Raw genomic sequence first — 18,057 nt, forward strand, 5'->3', positions numbered from 1 at the left:
CTTTATTATCATTTTACTGGTAGGGCTTGCCTATTGGACTTTAAAACCAATTGCAGACAGGTAAAACAAAGGTTTGTTTACATAGCTACATTTAATTAAAAACTAGAAAATCAACACTCTTTATAGAAATGTTTCTTAAACTTTTTGAGTCACACCTTATGCACCCTATGGACTTTAGGGGTAAAAAATACATACATATATACATTTATATATGATGCCCTGTGAATCTCAGGTTAAGAGCTCATCCTTTATAGAAGGCAGGGGAAAGAAATAAAAACATGTCTATTTAATTGAGCATTTTGCTTGAGAGTGGGGCAAAAACCTTATATAGGATTGTCACTGATGCCTGCATCTTCCCAAACATGCCCTCTATATTCTTCTTGACAAACAAAATATCATAGAGTGAGACAAGTAATCCAGTTATCATACCCCCATCACTATCCGTTCGACCTTAACATCTTAGAGGTTCACTTATCCTCATCCTTAAATGTTTTTTTCTCCAAGGTCTCTAAGGTGAATATGCTTTGGGTCATGGGAATACATGGAGAATACTTGCCTGCCTAAGAGTAAATACTGGAAGTTTACTAATACCAAAATCAAATCCCTGAATTAGGAAGAGGCCAAGAGATCATGTTGGAAGATAAAAATTAAGCTTATGTAAACCAGAGCAAGATGGAAAGGGAGAGCATAGCCAGCAATGCAAATGGGAGAAAGAACAACTTGTGAACAGATACACTACTGAACTTAAGAAATGTTGAAGCTAATACATGTTGAAAAGTTTACCTTTAAAATCATTATCTAATAATTATTTAAGCATTTGATATCTTGTCTAAACACAGTAACTTACCACTTAGAAATTTAAATGAAATGTTTTAAAATGCAAGCTTACTTTACACTGTATAAACAAGAACAAAGAAGAGTAATATTTAATGCATTTCTCTGCCATCTTCATCTGGACATATACACATCAAAACTGGCCCATTGATCTTCTCACCTTGCTCTTCCAGTATCTTTTCTATCTCAGTTAATGCCAATATCATCCTTCGGGATGCTCAGGCTGAAAAATGTCAGAAAATTCTATTGGCTCTACTTTTAAAGTATATCTAGAATCGATTTATTTGATTCTCAATATAGCCCCATAAGGTAGGTACTATGTTTATCCCTTTTTAGAAAAGCAAAATAAATCAAGACTCAAAGAGGATATGTAATTAGTCTAAGTTATATAGTTGCAAGTAGTACAGCCAGAATTCAGTCCGGTCTGACTCCAGAGCCCAGACTTTTAACCAATAGAAAATATTACCTCCCCCCCAAAATTAAAACCTGTCTAAAAACTGATGTAACACAAGGGAGAACTAAATTCAGGAACAATCTAGACACATTGTACACATTTGTTCCAAAGTCACTAATTTAGCATTGTACAAGCAAATGTACCTAGAAAAGCTATCAGGAAATACATTATTAATGTCCAGAATCAAATAAATTTAATACTTCTCTCTCATTACAGTTGTTTATGTATATTTTGGTAACACATTTTTTAAATGTAATATTTTTTTCCTGGCCACTACACTTTGAAAAAGAATATAAGAAATTTTTTTGAGAAAAATTTACGGTTGACTACCATGGATAATTCCTAGGTAAGTTAGAATGTAAGCTGCTAAAGGGCAGGGACCATATCTATTTTGTTCATTATTATATATCCATGCCCAGTAAATAGTAAAAGTGCTTAATTTACATATACAAATTTATTATGCCTATATCTTTCTTATTTATATGTATTTTTTATATGTGTGTATATATATACATATATATCCTTCTACAAGTCACCCACTTCTTGATCTTATAATGCTAGTCTTGTGTAAATTATTAAAGCAACCTGACTGGTCTATCTTTGCCTCCATCATCTTCCTTTGGCTCACAGCCAGAATAATCCTTTTAAAAGAGATAGATCATTTCACTCCTGTGCTCAGATCCCCACAATGTCTTCCCATGTCAGAGTAAGGTCAAAGTTTTACGATGGCCCAGAAAACCTATTTCCCCATTCTTTGTGTTATTACCTCTCTGATCTCCTGTTACTACTCATCTCACTCATTCCACCCCAATCTCCTTACTGTTCTTCAAATATGCCAGGTGCAATCCCCCTTTAAGGCCCTTACATTGTGTCCACTGCTTGGAAAGTCCTGCCCCATGTTATCTACATGGCCAAGGATCACCTACTTGAAATCGTGCTCAAATGTCTTTTCAATGAGTTCTACCCAAACCACTCTATTTAGTTGCAAACCTACCACCACCCAATTAATATTTTTTTATTCCATACGATTTTACAACACATATAATGAAAGTTGTTGATCTTGTCTCTAAAGATTTATGCACCCAAAGTGCTTAGAATGGTGTCTAGTACAAAAATGCCTGAATGAATGAATGAATGAATGATCTTTATATGCCACATAGTAAGTGCTCAGTGTAATTCATTGAGTAAAGATCATGAAATACTACATTTATCATGGATTAGGATGCTTAACCAGGACATGGAGCCTATTGAGTTGTCAGCTCTGTACCTAAAATGATAAGATAGATATTCACACCAAAGTTATAATAGTACTTATCTCTGGAAGGGAAATAGTCATTAGTGGTCAATCAAGGGGATCTTTAGCTTTATTTGCAATATTACATTTTTTTTCCCAAAAGAAGTATTACTGTGTAACTGAAATGAGTACAAATTTTAAAACAAAAAATTAAAGATTTTGAAAGTAATACTTTGGAAGAAAACTAAGAGAGCAGGATTTTTCAATCTGAAGGCAAGCAAAGGGCGAACAATATTAAAGGTAGATTAATAAGAAATGGGCTTAAATGCAACATGAAACTTGGTGCTTACAACTACTTAGAATAGAAATGAGATATTCTGAGGTCAGAGTAGATTAGCATTTTGAAGTGCTAGATTTTTTAAGACATGGTCCTGTATCACATGCTCCTGTGAGAGCTAAACCCAAAACCTATTATCATTCATTTCAATCCTGTGATTCCATTATGCCTAAAAATTTGTAATTCTTAAAGATAAGGAGATGGGAAAATAAAACGTCAATACTGAAATGTTTAAGAATTCTGCCTTAACACTTTTCCCCTCAATGATGGGAAATTAAAGGGGCATGGCATATCAAAACAAAAAATATTTGAAAATCCAAATGTTTTTATTAGTATCAATACCAAGTATCTTAACTGGTTTACCTCTCTCCTTTCAGCCTAGTATATTCCATATTGCTTTGTTAGATTGTGCATAAACTGCAGTAAGTAAATTCTTCTTGGTTTCAAGCCCACAATTTAAGAGATTACAATTACAAACCAGTGAAAAATCTACTTCAGAAAATGTTTGAATATGATTATGTCAAATTTCAATTAACATCAATATACCAATTTGATGGATAATCTAATAAAAATTTTTCAAAGTATATTTTTGTTTTGGGTACATGAGTTTTTCCTATGTACTTATAATAGGACTTTCACAAAATTTTGACAGATAGGACTACAGGGCTTTTTCAAAAAGGTGTATGAAACATACTCTTCCAATATATTAGAACAAAGCCTAAAGTAGCTCTGTATACTTCACACAGTAAGTTTACTTACTGTGAGTTTAAAAATATGTTCGAATATCATTTCAATTTATATTTCAGTGGTATCTAGTTAGTATTTACACAATAATTTTAAGCCAGTGGTTTTTACAGGGCAAAATGGATAAAAAGTTATTTCTTATGGTCTTTGCAACTATTTCCCCAAATACTATATGATACTCTGAACAAGCATGCCACTGAAGAAATTTAACATTCAACTTGGTTTTAATCTCCAAAACACTGAATCTAATTTTACTGTAAAGGTTGTATCAACATAAACAAGAAAACTGCATTCTCCCAAATGTGTCATCATTAGGTAAAAACTCATTTAGGCAAAATAGTATTTATGCTTCCATTTTATTGTTTTTAAGAATTAAACTGCCACCTCAGTAGTCTTAAGAGCAATATAATGAAACATACATACATTTAGACTTATGTCCATCATAGCTTCAAAGGCTTCCCTGAAATAAGGCTGGGATTCACATCTTTTTTCCTTAAGAAAAGAAACACTAACAGTGATTTTTTTTTTATCCTTCTACCCACCCACCCTCATTCAAATGATAACTGGATGAACACCATTTAAAAATTTTGCCTGCTACATCACATTCAATCTGATTTGCCTCCCTGCATAACACATATTTCTTAAACTTCACTGAAATCATTTTTTAAAAGCTTACGAGAATCCTCTTCACATGTGGAATTTTATCATGATACTAATTTTTCTTTGTCCAATACATAGGCTAAGTGGTTTTGTACCACACTGAACTCTAACAAATTTCAATAAAAACAGAAGAGCTCTTCATAGTTAAGAAGCTCTACAGTAAATTTGGCTATTTTCGTATTACATGAAACAAAGAATGGTATTGGATTTTCAACAGTAATATTTTAACAGCTCCTAAATAGGGGTATGAAAGGGAATCAAGTTTGCACCAGTCCAAGTACCTACAGTAATATGATAGAAGCACTCGCCACCAACTTTCACATTATTTCACTCCCATGCTTCTAATAACAAAAAAATTCTCACTAGAAATATTACATTAACACTTGTTCTCAAATTGTTAAGTGTGAAAAATCACTTTTAAAAAAGTTATTTTCGACTGGTAAAGGTTGAAATGGCCATTTCTATTATTTCTAACTTCAACTCTAAGTTCATAGATGACTTTTCATCTGATTATACAAGATGAGAAATTGTTTTGCCTGTACCTGATAGAATTAAATGGTAAATTAGCAATCAGTTCACCCTTTGTCAAAAAGAAGTATGTTCTAAATTTATACACTACAAACTATTTAATAAATGATACTTGCATACTACACATTTCATGTTTATATTATGCACCATTTTAGGGGGCAGGGAATACTTCACAGGGGTCTATTCAAAGAATATATAATAATATCCTAAGAATGTTGAATTGTACATATGAGTTCTGTAAAAACTGTAAGTGGTCATCTTAGCTGGACTGTAACAAGTCCCTCTAATGCAAAAGCTGACTCTAAAGGCACCTTAAAAAGCACTGAAATTTGTAATTTAGTCATTACTTTTCTCATCTCCAATACAAAATCATGTTATCTTCACTGTTGACTCCATGCTAAAATGTCCTAAGTTTTAGACTAATTAACCAATAAAAGACAAAGGAAATCATTAATAGTTTTTAAATTTCAAGTTAGAGAAAGAACCCTTACCGCACAATAATGAAACCTGAGCAATGCAAGTTTTTGACTACAAGAGTGTCTTTCAATAATACAGTATTCAAAATTCCTCCATGGCATTCAAATTGTAATTTAAAACCCAATAAACAAGACCCCACTTAAGCACAGGATCCAACCCTACCATCAACTGAGGAATTACATAAAGCCTATTTAGCCCTAAATATTTAGTTTAAGACAATGAGCAGAGTAGAACACACTTCATCTAAAGAACACCATTTAAACAGTTCTATAAAATGTTACTTAGTGTGGTGAATCATGTGATTCCATTCAGTAAAAAGTATTAATGAATAACAGCATCCCCCAACAGCTTGGAGCCTATAGAGCCTATTACTTTGGCCACATCTTTCAAATAATTAGTAGTATCTTTTAATATTACAAACATAATGTATCTTAGTATTGGATTTTCAGTGTATTTCGGTGCTCCTGAGACCGCCTAAGAATGAAAAGGCATCCAAGTGAAGTGCATTATATACTTAATATACCTCGAAATTTCAGTGCCTATCTGAAATAATTCTCTACCATTTAACAGTCTGCTTTACAGTAAATTCTAGTAGATCTTTACTTTTAGGTTTTTATTGTAACTTTGGGAAATTAGTGGTAAAACATATGGTTTTAAAAAACAGTATGTGGCTGCACTTAAATTCACATAAAAATAGCATTTTTACAACCATATTGAAATTTAATCCTTTTACACAGGTTAACAAAATGTATCACAAGAAAAACTAAACTGGGTTTAACAAAAGCAATACTTTTGAAAAGTGAAACAATGAAAAATTTTTTTCAAATTTTTTACAAATGGTCACTTCTGGGTCAATTTACCACACTGGGGGAACAAAATTGTTAAAATATAGCTGTGCTCTACTGAGCCACTTATCTGCACTACAGCATAGTAGTTGAAATCAATCCTAAAGTGAAGATTTAAAACCATTTTAAGAGACAAGACCCTAAGTGTTTTATAGTCACCTCAATAAGAGGTGTTTTTCCTTCCCAAAACAGTCAAAGTTTAATTAAAAGATTGACCATATATAAGTTTTTTTTCCTCATCATATCTTCAGTTCAAAATACTATTATCATTGGTAATACGGTCTATATCTTGTCTGATCTGGATGATGTGGTCCAGGAAGTGGGGTTTGAGAAGGCGGACCCTGCATTCGTGGAGGAGGTGGTGGCCCTCTTGGTGCAGGCCATATACCAGGACTCATTCCCCCTGGTTGTGTAAATGGAGGGCTCAGAGTTCCTTGATCTTCAGTGAACTGGGGTAAAGAGTTAGGATTATAATGGTGAGGAGGGGGTGCAGTTACAGGTGGGCCACCATGTTGAGGTGGGGGAGGTCCTGGAGGAGGATGATTCATATAAGGTGGCATCTGGGCAATAATATGTCCAGGGGGAGGGGTTATTGGTGGTGGAGCAGAGGTCATTGGTGGAGGTGGAGCTTGGCTATAAACCAAGTGAGGAGTACCTGCAGCCTGGGGAGGATGTGGTATTGGATGGCTTATTGGTGGTGGAGGAGGTGGGGGTGGTGCATAATGTTGCTGTGGAGGCATAATATGATGAGGGTGCGATACCACTGGTTGACCCTGATATTCAGGATGATGGTGAGCAGGTGCTGGGGCAGGAGGTGGTGGTTCTCTAGCACCTGAATTTGAGTCATCCTGAATAGGGACAGTTATTAAATTGCTGTGTTTTCTTGTCGAAATACGAAAGGTTTCCTGACTGACCGAACGAGGTGGAGGTGGAGCCATGGACAATTCTGCCGGAGGAGCACGAATATCCTCATGTGGCTGATTATAGTGCTCATGCGGCACATGCTGCAAAGGAGGCGGTGGCATCATGATGTGCTGCTTTGGTGGAATATGGCTCATATGGTGCTTGTCTGGCGGCATTATAAAACGATCAGGGATTTCAGTTGGTGGTGGGGCAATTGGAGGATGAACATTTTCAAGTGAAGCACGAGTAACAGGTTTTCCAGCTCTCATATGGCGGTGGTTGATATGAGCCTGTAAGTCTCTCTGAGACAAATATGTTCTCTTGCACCCTTGAACAATGCTACACATGAAGAGAGAACCTCGTGTACACTGCTCAATTCGCTGCACAGGATCACTACAGCTAAATTAGAAGGGGAAAAAAATTTGATTTACTAAAGACAGATTAAAAATGATGTAATTTCAAAGACAGACTATTTTTAAAATTTGTTATGGAAAATACTGCAAAAGTCCACAATTAAAAGTTATAGTTGCTTGTAAGTGAACCTTTAATCTTCCCTACTTTGTCAGAGTCTGCCTGCTATAAAGTGTCAGCATTTCTATCAATCTCAGAACTCTTAATAATACGAGAAAAAATTTAAAGTGTATCAGAGTATGCTTTAAAAAAAGATCTCATTCTTCCCAAGAACTAGGATTCATCCAATTTTCTCAAACAATTCTATGTTTCGTATACATTTGCAAAAAAGCCCAGGAAAGGCAAACCAAACCATCTGTCACAACCATGGACTTCAAACTTGGATGGTATTTATTTGAGCCATAATCATTTGCTGAGCAAATATTAAGTGGAAGACACTAAATGGAAGATGCTGCAAGGACTACAAAAACAAATAAGGTCACCCTAATCATCAGAGTTCTTAACATTAAACAACATAAACAATTTAAAATTTAAATCCTGGCTCTCAAGAATCCCTTAAAGAAGGGATCTTTCTGAATTGTCAAATTTACTACTAAGAAGTATTAATAAATACACTCCTACCTTTCTATATTTTAAGCACTAAATTTAACTTAATTTCTTAATGACTCAAGGTCAAAATTATAACTATTTTTTATTCATTATCTGCACTTGCCTTTAGAGTCTTCTTGAAATAGTGGAGAATGGACTGAACTAGGAATCAGAACTAGGATCCAGTAGGGGCTCTGTAATCTTGGCGAGGTAATTTAATCTGTTTCTTCATCTGTAAAATGGGTTAAAACATCTACTCTACCTAACTTAAAATGTTTTTATATCTACTCCACTCTACTTAAAAAAGTATCCGTAAAACCAACAGAACAATGAAAATGACAGTATTTAACACTAAATACTATATATGTATAAATATAAGCTATTATCATTAAATAAACGTCAGCTCATTTGTCACTATATTAAATGGATCCATATTCTGGATTTTTGAGTTATGTATTTCCACCCTTGCTGTAAAGCTGGCACTCTTCCTTGATACTACTAGTAGGCTTCCCCTTAGCAGCCAGCCATTTAGCATACTTCTCATTTTTTGATATTTAGTCCCTGTAAATTCAGAAATATCTCCACAGTAACAAGATGTGAGGGATTTTCTTTTGGGTGATGCTTAAAAGCAGTAGTATATAACATTTACATAAACTTGGATTATCATTTTTTCACTTTCTGATCTGGGTCTATTAATCCAGATAGGCTCATATTCTAAATAGCCGACCACTGAGGTGCTTACTGGTGTTACATTTAATACCTTGAAAATTAAATTCCCTTTTAAATATTAACATTAGAACAGTTATATAAAAGAGAAAACCTTTTACTGTACTCTACCAGTGTTTTATAACATCTAAAATCCTTTATCTCAATGAAGCAATCAAATTTACAGTGAATGTACAGTGTTGAGAAATTAGGCATTAGAGAAAATTAGGCAAACAAGCAAATATGCACTTTTAATTTCATAATTCTTCTGAATTACAAATCTAGGGAAGAAATTTTCTTTAAAATCACACAACAGATTTTACAATATGTGACTTTAAAGGGCTAATAAAAATATGCCAAGAGAATTAGATTGTATTGGTATGTCAATAAATCATCCTTTCTCTCTCAATGGTGCTAATCTTCCTACACCAAAAAAAAAAAATCATCCCTAACTGCCCAGAGCTTTGCTATCAATCAAGACAACAACTCTTGGGTTGAGGTAGCTTCTAACACAGGTTAAAAAAAATTTATAACAAGGGAATTTTCTCTTAAAGCTTTTCTCAAGCCTTCTATCAGGGGTTCTACATTGATATAAAACTTCTTAGTTTAATCTGGACCCTTCAAGATCACACCAATATAGATCGATATCAACCAATACCTCTAGAGCTTCTTCACTTGTCTGAATTTATGCCACAATAGTGTTCTAAGATAAACTCAAAACATATTAATCAGATTTGAAGGTAATAAATAAGAGCTTATACTTAAATATAGTATTTACTATATGCTAGGTAACATATATACGTACATTGTATAATATATACATATGCTCACTTAATTCTAATAATAACCTAGGGAGGTAGGTACTATTATTAGTTCCATTTTACAGATGAAGAAACAGTCTATGTAACACAGCTAATAAATGGCAGAACAGGAATATGAACCTAGGAATTCTAATTCCAAAGTCTTTGCTCTCAATCACTATGCAATACTACCTGTCCCATCAAAATAAGAAAATAATTTTAACTTTCTAATATAACAAAATTTTACAATGGCCAATATGAATTGACTAATAACAGCAACCTAGCCGTTGCTGTTATATATAAAGGCTAAGGCCAACTCTGGGTTCACAGAGAAAAATTAGCCTTGCTTACACATTTGATATCCTGCAGCTGGGCTACATCACTTCTAACCTTTAACCAAGATTGTAAACCTACATTACAAACTTTATTATTTAAAAATTTAATGATGATCTTACCCTGGACACATCTTATCTCCCTTTTTTTCATGTAAAATAGCACAGTCATAGCAAAAAACATGCTTGCATGGAATCTGTGAAGAAACATAGTACAGTTAAGCATACTAGAATAAAAATTCCCTCCCCCCAAATAACAGTAAGAACAATAAACCTAGACATAAAAGGCGCTTGAGAATTATTTGTTAAAATAAACATTTATGAAGTACTAATTCTATAAAAGCAATAGTTAGCCTTTTCAGTCACAAAGCCCTTTGAGAATGTGATGAATACTTGGCCCTTCCCCAATAAATGTATAGGTATACATTTATTTATACTTTCAGAAGGAATAAACCCTATGAATTTCATCCATGGTTCCTATAGGTTAAAAGCCCCTGAAAAAGAATACTGTAACCATGTTTTATCTTATCCCATTCCTCCTGAAACTATTACAAAGCAATAAAATAACATAGTCTACATTTAACATAAGTAGCATTTTTCCTGGTAGCCTTAAGTTAATGAACTTATAAAAATCTAAAAGTAAATCAGGACATAGTAAAATGTTAGGCCATTTTAAAACTCACAGGTCATAACTGTTATTTAGCTTTTTTATAAAGCAAAGCAACAGCACACAATCAATGTCCTCTACCTTCACAGATACATTATCGAATTCAATTTTTTTTCAAACACAAATGTAAAACCATCTTTTTTCAAGGGAGAATGTCAAAATTACCATAAAATTAGTTAGGGCTTAATCTTTTTTTTAATGATTAGAATTCAATTCTCAGCAGTAAAAAATATTAATTCAGTTTTACATTTAAAATTATAGCCTTCAGAAATGAATAACTAATTTTATTCTATTAAACAAGAAAAATAAACAACCATTTTAATAAACTGAATAAATACAAACTAACATGGAACAAAACAGTCCAAAGAAATTATTTGGTTTCCAGAAGTTAGTTCCTTTATTTAATAGTTTATAAGCAATTCAAGAGTTTGTGAAGATAATTATATTAAATGTAAATTATCCCCAAAATTCCCTTAGCTATTTCATATTTATCTTAAAACAGGGATCCCCAACTCCCAGGCTGTGGACCAGTACTGGTCCATGGCCTGTTAGGAACAGGACCACACAGCAGGAGGTAAGTGGCAGGCAAGCGAGCGAAGTTTCATATGTATTTGCAGCCACTCCCTAGCGCTAGAATTACTGCCTCAGCTCCACTTCAGATCATTAGGCATTAGATTCTCATAGGAGCACTGGTCTCTGGTGCCAGAAAGGTTGGGGACCGCTGTCTTAAAATGTCACAAAATTAGTCATTAAACAGTAATATAAACTTACTCAAATTTCAGCATCCTACTATAACATTTTTTACATTTATAAAAACGTAGTTTAATTATACTTACCATTCGCCCATAGATCTTAATAGGCAATCCACATTTATCACAGAAATGAACTGGTGTGTCATCCTTCTCACCTAGGATGTTTATCTGTTGAAGTGATATAATTAAAGTTCCCTTTTTAAGCATTTCTAAAAATCGTATCTGTAATTTATACAATGAATTAAATAGCATTTTATAAATGTTAAAACAATTGGAAATAAAGATTTCTTGGTCTACGGCCATGCCACCCCGAACAAGCCCAATCTCGTCTGATCTCAGAAGCTAAGCAGGGTCAGGCCTGGTTAGTACTTGGATGGAAGACCACCTAGGAAGACCAGGTGCTGTAGGTATGAAAAAAAAAATAAGGGATTGTAAGCTGACAAGGTCCTTCCAATCTGTGAGGTCAACCAAGGGTTGCCTCGCCTAAAAAAAAAAAAGATTTCTTGGTATCCTCCCATATCTCACACACTGGCTATGCTACCTTTGTTTCTTTTTTCTTAAATAGTGTTAATGGCTATTCATTTTATTTGACTTTACTGAAAATTGCTTCAAATTATTTTTAGAAATAGTAGAAACAGAGCATTAATAAATGAGTTGTGTGTGTTCAAAGACATAGCTATAATAAAAGTTCATACCATTACGTATTTTGCATTGTTCTAATAAAATATTTGAAATACTAATAAATGCTTATATTTTAGTTATACCTGAAAATCCCAAAAAAGGTGTCCAGGAAATCTTCGCTGATTTCCAAACAGTTCTCCCCCTTTACAGTCATATCGTTCTTCTTCATTATAATCAAATCCTTCTGAGAAAAGAAAGGATTATCTATTAACTTTTCATATCTCAAATTTCATTTTGGAAGTACATGTGCATGGTAAAATAGTCCTGGTCACTGATGCTTTCCGAAGCTCTTCTAAGAACAAGATAATCAAGACTAGTTTAAACATCAGCTAGATATGATCTTGGTGATCATGTAATCCAACTCTCTTACTTCATAATTGAGAATATTGCAGTAAGAAGACCCATAATAACAACACAGAGATGTAAGTGGCAGAGCTAGGAAAAGATCTCAGATCTCTTCACTCCCATTTAAGTGCTCTTTTACTCATCCAACTATTTCTAGTATAAAACTTTACTAATTACCATCATCATGCTTGTTACACAAACTTTTAAGATGCTGATCACCATTTATTCTACTCTATCTATAAAAGTGGTAACATGCAAGAGGCCAAAAGAATATAATGAAACAAAGAATTCTGCAGATTTTCTTCTTGTGTCTTAGTAAGTTAGGTATCCTCTTTTTCAGCCTTAAATTGAACCTGATTTTAGAAACATCGACATATTGATACTTCACCCTTTCAATTAAAACTCCTCTGGTTAATCATCCAAACAGAAGCCATATCATATTTACTTACAAGGATCCACCATTATGCTGCATTATTATCAGTATCAGTAAACTTAAAACAATATGAAGATTAAATGGGCTCAATTTCTCTGCCCTAAGTGAAAGGTTGATGGTAATCCTCTTACTCCATACAAAAGAACGGAAAACCAATGATGGTCTGAGGGGGATTCTAGGTAAAATCCAATTAACTAAAGTAAAGCTGAGAAGACAAATCTAGCCCTTCAAAGTGTCAGACTTCTCATGACTCTTTTGGCCCCAGAACTAGTAGAGTAGCAAGGCACAGAAGTTTTAACTTTACCTACATGGCTAAATTATAGGACCTGTGTACGAATATGCAGCAACAGAAGGGATGGACAGAGATGGGGAGGACAGATGGACAGACACACACAGACAGACACAAACACAGTGATGCAAGGATTTTTTTAAAGCTGATAGACACTCTAGTGTACTGCTATCTAATTACCTCCAATACAAATACAGAGTTCAGAGTGTTCTTATAAGTTACATCTGAGTGGCCCTAGGCTCTTATATGTCCCATTTACACCTTATACAAGCTGGTGTCATCTAAAACTCAAAATAAGAAAATCAATTTTCAACCTGCACTCCCATCCAACATAAAACCATACATCTGTATAGATACTATACCAGCACACAAAACTCCGTACTTTGAACAATGCCGAGGGGGGAAAAAATCATCAATTTTTTTTATCCCAAACAGGTGAATCTAATGTACCCAAAAATTATCTTGAGCTTCAGCCTGCTCTATTAATAAAGTGGTAACTGTAGCTCCTCCTAGAAAGGGGTGCGGGCTTAGAAAGGGATGAGGGGAAAAGAAGGGATACCTGAGAGGAAAAGGATGTAAGGGAGATTTTAGTTGTTTTGCATCGTTTGGATTATTACAAGAATTTATTTGTACATTACTGTGTACCTTAAAAAATTATTTAAAAAACAATAAGGCCAAAGTGGGAGTCTCTAGTTTAGTGATAGTGCAGCAGCCGTAGGTTGCTACTACCATGATTTACAACATTTGACTTCAAATATACTTGTTTAAATAAGGAGAGAAACCCTATAATAAGAGGAACAATAATATAAGGTGTAATTAAAATAGTCTGATTCTAAAAAGGAAATATGGATAAATTGCTGGAATAGAAGAGAAAGTCTAGAAATAGACACAAATACTTGCAGAATTTTAACATATGATAATAGCGAGATTCTTATTCAGCAAGGAAAAGATAGATTATTCAATGGTTGGGACAAATGGCTAGCTGTTTTAGAGAAAAAAATTAAGCCAGACTCCACTTAAAACAAAAACAAAACAAAAAAAACCCAAATACTTATCATCCACAATGTTCCAAAGTAGAGGTCAGCAAACTTTTTCTGTAAAAGGCCAGATAAGTTAAATATTTTAGGCCGTGTAAGCCATACGGTCTCTTGCAATTACTCAACTATGCCATTATGGAGTGAAAGCAGCCATAAACAATACTGAAATGAATGGGCATGGCTATGTTCTAATAAAACTTTATTTACAAAAATAGGGTTGGGTTTGGCCATAGCTGAGCCTGTACTAAAGGGTAAGATGGAAAACTGTTCTATAGTCACAGGATATGGGAAAGGCCTTTTCTAAGACTGTCTAAAAATAGCCAGAAGTCAAAACAGAAAAGACTAGATATCTATCTGCTACTGCAATCTTCAAACTTCTCTACAACAAAAATTTTATATATAAAATTCAAGACAAATGCAGAATATATACAATATATAACAAAGGGTCAATTTTATTAATTTATAAAGAATTCATAAAAAGCAAGAGAAAGACAACCAAACAGGAAAAAAAAGAAATGGGAAAAAGATATGAACAGGTAGATCTTAGGCAAAAGATATGACCAGTAATATGAAGATATACAACCCCACTCATAATTATAAGAAATATTATCAAAACAAAAAATGTTTAAGGTTAATAGTACGTACCGATATTGGTGTATGGGAACAAACTGGTGTACTATTTTTGAAGAGCCATTTAACAAAATTTTGTCATATTCTAAAATGCACAGTATCCATCAAGTTATAAAATGCCCAAATCATGCAAAGTTTAAATTCCACAAAGTATACATATTAAGGTATATGTATAAGGATATTTATTGCAACACTGTTTTTAAGAGCAAAAATTAGAAAACTATTAAATAAATTATAGTACATCTATAAATAAAATACCTAAACCTATTTCCTTAAATGAGATATATCTGTATATACCAAGAAGGCAAAATCTTAAATGCATCTTACATTAAACAAGGGCAGTTACATATGAAAAAAGTAACTATAAAAAGGTTGTAACAGAGATTATATTGGGGGAGGAGAATTGTGAGGGGAGGGAGAATGTTACTTTTAACATTATGCTTTCTGTAATATCGTTGATTTTTAACAATATGCAGTGTTGCTTTCAACAACAAAAAAACTAAACCAAAATATTTATAAAAGGGACAAAAAAGTACAACATGCCAAAATGGGGCACCAAAAAGACTAAAGAATGATGAGAGAATAAAAGATTTTTAAAAAGTAGCTATAAGTAAGTAAAATCACACAGATTATTTGGTGGAATCAGATACAACAAAAAGACTTTTGGACCTGTTAGCTGAAACATATTACCTTCATCACCAGGTGGAGCCTTTGCAGGCATCCTGTTTATGGTCCTTGGAGTGCGAGGTGCAGCTTTGGCTTTGCTTCCTTGTTTTGAGATGAGCTTTATAGGAATTCGTCTTCTAACATCAAGACTACCCAACGATCCAGAACTATTAGTGCCTTGTAACTCATTGTCTAAAGGAGGAAAGAAAAGTAATTTTTCTTAGTTTTTCTTTTTGAAGATTATTCTGCCATAGGTATTTAAGTAACATACCCAACATTATCAAGGTTGATTATCTGGGTCCTCATTTTAAATACTATATTATATAAGTTTAAGTGTTAATTTTCCCTATTTTGGATAAATCCTTAAAGCAATGCTTTCAGAGACGTGGAACCTTTTAAAAAGTTATAGAACTCTACCCAAAAAAGTGGACAATAAAATTTTTCATATAATTCCAGAGGGGTTTATAGAAACATAAAACTCTTCATGAGCCCAAGATAAGTACTGTCTTAAAGTAACCATTAAGAGGTTTTTTTTAAAGAAGAGTGAGAGGGAAAAGAAAAAGAAAGGAAACCACTGCTATCTTTATTAAGCATGCAAACTAGGTACCCAATAAATTTGGTATACTGAATCTACATTGAGATAATCAATAAAACTGAAAACACAAAACTAACACTGACAATGGTAAAATTAAAGAATATATTGAAATTTAAGTTAGTTTTAAGAAAAGTGATTATTCCTTTAAGTGTAAATTGTTTTTCTAAGAAACACATGGGGAAATAGTAAAAATTATCAGACCATTTAGTAGAAACACGCAATAATGTTATTTGCGCTATAGCATTTCTAGCTGTACACATGTGACTATTATTAGCACTGTAATGGAAAATTATAGTTTAGGAAGATGCATGGTTTCTGTACTTCAACTAGGTCTAAACAACTGACATTTTCTAAGTTCCTGTTTGTTACTATGAAATAAACTATTAGTAATAGGAGCATTTTTTTTCATAGAACTGACTCCAGACGAAGCTTCAAAGTCACCTTTTTTCAAGTCTATGCAAGATATCACTATACGGAGAATATTCACCTTGACCCACTAAAGAAAGGAAAATGCCATAAAGTAGGAAATGCAAATAAAATAATTTTTTAAAATAGTAGTATTTTAAACATGACAAGTTATTGAGCAGGCTGTGTAACTGCTACCGCAGGATGTAGTACAATCAAGACTGATAGCAAAGCTGTCCACATTAAATTCAGTAAAGCCAAATTTGGAAGTAGTAACCTAGTACTAGTGACCTACAAGGCGACGAGGATTACAGATACATATTAAATTCACAATGGTGATTTGCACTCTTTCTGAACAATATATAAAACAAAATTGAAAATAAGTTCTTAATAATTAATTTAAATATCTTTCAGTCTACTTTCTACTATTACTTTTACTAATCCTCAAGACAAAGTTCATGGGAAAGAGATTACATGGACAACTAAAATCCTAAGTTAAGATAAATGCAACTTGATCAACTTAACACTTAGCTAAATGTATTAACAAGCTGAATAATGTATTTCAGTTGCTTTCACGCTAGTTGCTTAATTAAGTATAAATACCTACAAGCAATGTAATGGCCAAAAGACAGACATGACAAAATCAATTTTTTTGCTCAAAGTATTCCAGATTTTCCAATGAACTAAAACAAGCAAACAAAAACAAGTTGTTGGAGACAGTTAACAATTCAGTGTTGTACTTTAGGTATTAAAAGAACTTTTAAGGGATTTACCTCTGTAAATAATCAAAATGATTATTACTTTGTAATTACTTTGTAGTAACATTTCATTACTACAAGTCCTTTTCACATCACCATAAGCACTTAAAGTTACTTCTGTTGCTTGTTTAGCCTACCATGACTTTCAAGGGCCTGCTGCCATTTACCCCGCCTTGCTGCCTGCTTCACAGATTGTCAAATTCGTGAAATAGAGCATTAATAGTGACATCATTCTGGGTCTGTCTCGGGGTTTTTGGTTTATTAAGAATCAGAACATACAGCACAATTTCCTTTTGAATATGTGAACTAAAAACACAAAAGCCCTAACAAAAGTCCTTGGATATTATAAAATGAGAATCAAGGCTATAACTGGCCATTTAAGGTGACTCCACTTTAAAAACGAGTAAAATTCATATATTTTATAGTTTTTTAAGAGATTTCTTTAGAATTTTACCTTGCATTAAAAGAGCCAAGAAATATTTTAGAAAATTTAGGTTACAATTACAGGTAAGTACTAATTCTTAGAATGACCAAAGAATGAATCAAGTGTTAACTGGAAGCTTCTTGGAGTAATTTTGCCGGCAAAACTCTAATAGAACAACACAGGCTAGCTCTGATTATAAATTTAACTTTTTCGGCATGATAAAATAGGTCATTTTTGCATAATATTCAAGGGTTTTGTCAATCTCCTCAAGGGCCGGGTCTTAATCCTTTGATATTAAAATTATTCTTTTGAGATGTCTATCCTGTCATAATATGTCAAACTGGCCATTTCCTCACTTGCCAATGATATTGTGATTCAAATAGTTCACCTTTACAAATTTCATGAAAACTTGAATCTTTTGTAAGATTTATAATCACTATAAACAGCATTTGATACTGTTTCCTGATATGAAACATTAAGGATATAACAAAATTAACTAAATAAAAAAAGTGTTAAGCAGCAG

General features: G+C 33.3%; 1 protein-coding gene and 1 pseudogene across 2 annotated transcripts in view; one reads left to right on the forward strand and one right to left on the reverse strand.

Moving 5' to 3' along the window:
* Window positions 1–3,940: 3,940 nt before the first annotated feature.
* Window positions 3,941–18,057, reverse strand: part of CBLL1 (Cbl proto-oncogene like 1) — a 16,882-nt gene continuing 2,765 nt past the window's right edge. The window contains exons 2-6 of one of the 2 annotated variants that reach the window (XM_006925358.3): window positions 15,377–15,544; window positions 12,036–12,133; window positions 11,356–11,439; window positions 9,976–10,049; window positions 3,941–7,415 (exon numbers count right to left, since the gene is read on the reverse strand). In XM_006925358.3, coding sequence (XP_006925420.1) covers window positions 6,380–7,415; window positions 9,976–10,049; window positions 11,356–11,439; window positions 12,036–12,133; window positions 15,377–15,544 — 1,460 coding nt within the window. In that variant the 3' untranslated portion in view covers window positions 3,941–6,379. Of the gene's footprint in view, window positions 7,416–9,975; window positions 10,050–11,355; window positions 11,440–12,035; window positions 12,137–15,376; window positions 15,545–18,057 lie in introns of both variants that reach the window. The other variant, XM_006925357.3, reaches the window with a different exon arrangement.
* Window positions 11,563–11,681, forward strand: LOC112473634 (annotated as a pseudogene).

Source organism: Pteropus alecto, unplaced genomic scaffold (assembly GCF_000325575.1).
Source record: "Pteropus alecto unplaced genomic scaffold, ASM32557v1 scaffold109, whole genome shotgun sequence".
Lineage (NCBI taxonomy): Eukaryota > Metazoa > Chordata > Mammalia > Chiroptera > Pteropodidae > Pteropus > Pteropus alecto.